Source organism: Lactuca serriola, chromosome 5 (genome assembly GCF_051521515.1).
Source record: "Lactuca serriola cultivar US96UC23 chromosome 5, Lser_US96UC23_V15, whole genome shotgun sequence".
Taxonomy (NCBI): Eukaryota; Viridiplantae; Streptophyta; class Magnoliopsida; order Asterales; family Asteraceae; genus Lactuca; species Lactuca serriola.
Genome location: NC_136412.1, coordinates 216637814 through 216642598, shown reverse-complemented (window position 1 = coordinate 216642598; position 4785 = coordinate 216637814). Strand labels below are relative to the sequence as shown.

The following is a 4785-nucleotide window of genomic DNA, read 5'->3' as shown; positions in this document are numbered from 1 at the left end:
GATTTTACTGACTTAATATTGGATGTGGACACGTCATTGCATCAAGAAGCTGGATGTTACTTAAGATTGGATGTTATATTGTTATTCTCTCTTTTATTAAAAGTAACTAGTCAAAAATACCAATTTTCATAAATTTTAAAATATAGAACTAGGCCTATTATTGGATCAAAAGTTTGGATCTTAGAGCAGGACTAGGTTATTACTATACATTTTTTTAATTGATCCCTTAATACCATTCGAAAATATAGCTTTCTTTGGTCAATATATTTTCATAAGTTGTACATTTAACCCTAATGAACATTTTATTTTACCCCTTTTAACTATAAAATAGTATTTTTAATGTTTTTTATTTTATTGTTGTATAACATTTTTTTTTGTATTTTTTTACGTATGTAAATAAAGAATTGATATAATTATATTTAATATCCATTTGTATAAAAATACGATTTGTGTGTAAAAATGACTAACTAAATGAGAGTTTTTTTTAAAACATTTTGGATAAAAATATATTAGTTAAATTAAAAAAAAAAATTGAAAATAAGCTTTGATCATTGGAGTCGTCATTTATTTGACATTTATTTGAAGTCATAAGATTGGGAGATGCTCTTAAAGATGTTTACATATATATATTTTGCAGCTCACTTCAGCCAAAAGAGTTAGCTTCAAGATGTACTGTTTAAATAGTTGTTTTTTCCATCAATGTAAATTGCTTACAGAAACTAAACATGCATGGTTGAGTGTCACACCAACTACAACTACATTTTTTTATGAATCGGCCAAAACATATTGTCGCACAATACATTAGCTTTTTTATGATATGACAAAAAGCCTACACATGTTATAACTCCATTATGTAAACCACTTCCACGGTCAAACTAAGCATCCTCAACTTATCAGAAAACATTTTAATCCAACAAGAAATAAATATTAAACCTTATCATAAGGTAAAATTGTTTAAAAAACAGCTCTATATTATTGTATATTCAAATATTTCATGTTTGGAACTATGAAATTATGAATCATACCTTCTTTCGTTTTCCACCAGATTTGTCTCGAGATTTTTGGGCGCGTTTAAGTTGATTTGTCAAATGACTTACACCTTTCCTATGCATGTTCATCTCTTTCTTACTGGAAGCACCAGTTTTACACATTCTACACCAAAACTTGAACTTCATTCCCGAGCTTTCTCCTTCTGGCTTCTTATCTTCAGATGAAACCATTTGAACGCTTTCCGGTGACTTCTTGATGGATTTTCCGGCGTGTCCAGCTTTCAGCTCCGCCATTTTTGCCTGGTGTTTCTTTCCAGCCAGATGTTCCTCTAAACCACGCTCAGATGTTGCACTCACTTCACAGATTGCACAGCTCAATTCATTCACTCTCTTCTTTGAACTACTTGAACAACCGGCGGCAGCTGGTGATTGTGGTGGTGGTGATTTCCGTTTGGATCCAGCCATCATCTGACCGGAGAGTTTTCTCTGTGATATGAAACTAGATATGTTACGTTCCTTAAAAGCGAGTAATTAGTAATTTCATTATTTAGATATCGAAACATGTTGTAAACAAGATTCATTACGTGAGTTAAATGGTTTCTGTATCAGTCGATAACTCAAGATTAATTAAATTCAAAATATAATATAAACCAGACACAAGGGATTCAGACACTCGGACCTCAGAAGCACTTCTAGGTTATCTTCAAATGTTTAAAGAGTTAAACCCATTTGAGACTACAACAAGAGGTCATTCAACCTGATAAGCTATCTACAAGTAGGTTAATAACAGCAAAACTGCAAAAGGACTATGAATATGTGTGGAAGAAAACTAATCTATTAAAGAAATTATTGACTAGAACAAACAATTACTGAAAAAAGGGTTTAAAGACTGGAAAATGAAACACAGTAGAGATACATCAATGATGAACACATAGAGATTAGAAAGATCACTCACCATATCAATAAATTGCTTCTCACCAGCTTTTGGTGGAGAAGTGATAATCTCGTTAATGTTAGGACGCCGCTGGAACTGATGTCCGGTGACACCGTAGTCCTCCTGGAACGGCATTGCAATTCTTCCATCCACCGTTTCATATGCTTGACCACGCAGCAATTGTGGCGGAACCCGATGGAGGTGGTGGTGGTGGTGGTGGCTATCAGTATGCCCTAACATGAGCGACGATAGCGACGGATATCCGCCACTATTCTCCATTCTCCTGATTTCTTGTTCTATCATGTATTGTCTCCTCTCTTTCGCCAGTATCTCCTCCCGAATCTTGTTCTTTTCAATTTGACGGAGAATGTCATATCGACCCTGTCCTCCGACGCTGTATAATCCCCCTGGAAAACTCAGACATATCATAATTTATGTAAAAGAAAAGCATTACACACCATGCAAAACCCACAACAGCCGCTGAAGATGTTAAAAAACACAAAATCGAGTTATATCCATCGATTCGTAGAACTTAATGATAGTTAACAACATTATCATGATAAACGAACGAACGAACGCATACCTTCTAGAATCTGATTTGAGAAGTTTGTGTAGCCCGAAGGATATGATGATGAAGAAGGCGTAGGATAAAGATGACTGTAGAGATGATTGTGGATCTGTGAATTAAATCCACTGTATCTAGACTCCATTATGGAAGAGGCGTTGAAACAAAAAACTAGGGTTTTAGTGTGGTGAAAGGGATTTGTCAATCGGTTTTCCGGCGGTGATTTGATAAGACGAAGAGATTTCCGAAAATAAACAGTTGGCTGATGTCGCGGGACTGGTTTTATCAGGTGCGGTCAAGACTATTAAATTAATGTGGGCCCATGCGTTATAAATTGAACAAGACGTGTACAACTGTGCTTAGTTGATAGGGTCCAGAATACCACGAGGCGTGTTTAAGCCCATAAACTTACTTCCAAACTTAAAAAATATGGATTCTCTACGAATTATCTTACATTTTATTTTTATTCATCCTCTGAAATGTTTCCGTGTTATATGTAAATTTAATGATGGGATAATGATTTAAAAGGTTAATATATTTCCGATTGAGAAATTAAATATTCTTATACCTTTTATTTCTACAAACACTCCTACCAATTTAAATAATGACATGTGTTATATTACTATCCTAAAATATCTTTAAATGAACATTAAATGTTACACATGTCACCATTTAATTAGATAGGATGATATGTAAGAAAAAAAAATAGAAGGATATTTAATTTCTCTTTTCGATTTGTACACATTTGATCACTGAGTTTTTTTCGTCCACATTTACCCCTTCAACTTGTTGAACTGTACACATTCAGTCCTTATAACCGGTAACTACAGGTTAACTGGGAAAAATGATTTAATAGGGTAATATTTTTTTCATTTTGTACACATTTAGTCCTTAATATTTTTGTACACATTTAGTCCTTATTATTTTTTTGTTTCAAAATAATTCATTTTTATTTTTGTACACATTCAATACTTATGAATGTTTTCTTTAGGTTTTTCTCATAACATCTTACGTGGGACAATTATTGATGAAATATGTGAGGCTGTTGATGTTTATGTGTAATGTCTCATTTTCACAACCAAACAATTTTATTTTTAAATAAGGCAAAACTCCCTAATTATAAATCCATTATTAAGAAAAAAACGTTTATTCCAAAATACATTTATCGAAAATCAGAGTAATATAAGAAATGCATAATCCTCAGTATTGTTGATAAGTGTGCACAGTCATGCATTCGTCTTCCTACGACCAACGATAGAACCTAAAAAAGTAAACGACTGGGTAAGCACAAAGTTTAGTGAGTTTCCTCCAAAATACTCGACACAATAAACGTATTATCATGCATAACGGACCTACACTCATCAGATTGGTATACCTTTGCCCAATCAATCATCGGACTGGAATGCCAACATGCAACAGGTCCAATCAGTCATCGGACTGGAATGGCTAGGGTTTGTTGGCATGACGCCTTAATCCAACTGCTCTTCTCGAGTCTTCGTGCCTACAGCTTATAGCCGGCCCGCACCAGGTATCTTGGCCTACAACATATAACAGGACCACCTGAAACTATCCCACCACCATATGGCTATCCCACATAAGATGTCGTGAGAACAACCTAAAGAAATCATTCATAATTACTGAATGAATACAAAAACAAAAATGATTTATTTGCAACAAAAAAATATATTAAGGACTAAATGTGTACAAAAATATTAAGGACTAAATGTGTACAAAGTGATAAATATATTACCCTATTAAGTCATTTTTACCGGCTAACCTGGAGTAGCCGGTCATAAGGACTAAATGTGTACAGGTTAACAAGTTGAAGGGGTAAATGTGGACGAAAAAAAACTCAGTGATTAAATATGTACAAATCGAAAAATATATTACCCTTTTAAGTCATTATCCCTATATTTAATGAAATTAATACTAATTTAATACAATTATCATCATTTGATATGGTAGGATGATTAGTAAGAATAAAATGTAGAAGTTTATTTAATTTCTCTTCTCTTAAATACAATATTCCAATTCGATAAAGATATATAGCTGCTAGTCTAATTATAGAAAAGCTGGAAAGTGAAAATATGTGCAGAATCTAATTTATTTTGATTATGAAATATATCTTATATATATTATATATAAAACATATTAATCGTATCTTGAATTTTAATAGGTACAAGATATAAAGTTTATTATACAAATCGATTATGCATAACAAAACTATTAATACATGCCAAAATTTTAAAGACTTGAATTAAGAAAGATTATTAAAAATTTAATTTGGAGCAAAATAA

The 4785-nt window shown here is 32.8% G+C and overlaps 1 protein-coding gene across 1 annotated transcript; it reads right to left on the bottom strand.

Annotated features, from left to right (window-relative positions):
- Positions 1-818: 818 nt before the first annotated feature.
- On the bottom strand, positions 819-2750 carry LOC145053572 (uncharacterized). The gene is made up of 3 exons (XM_079001635.1): positions 2507-2750; positions 1945-2330; positions 819-1475 (listed from the first exon to the last, which is right to left on the bottom strand). The coding sequence occupies exons 1-3, from the start codon at positions 2631-2633 to the stop codon at positions 1020-1022; spliced, it is 969 nt and encodes a 322-aa protein (XP_078857761.1). The 5' UTR covers positions 2634-2750; the 3' UTR covers positions 819-1019.
- Positions 2751-4785: the final 2035 nt, after the last annotated feature.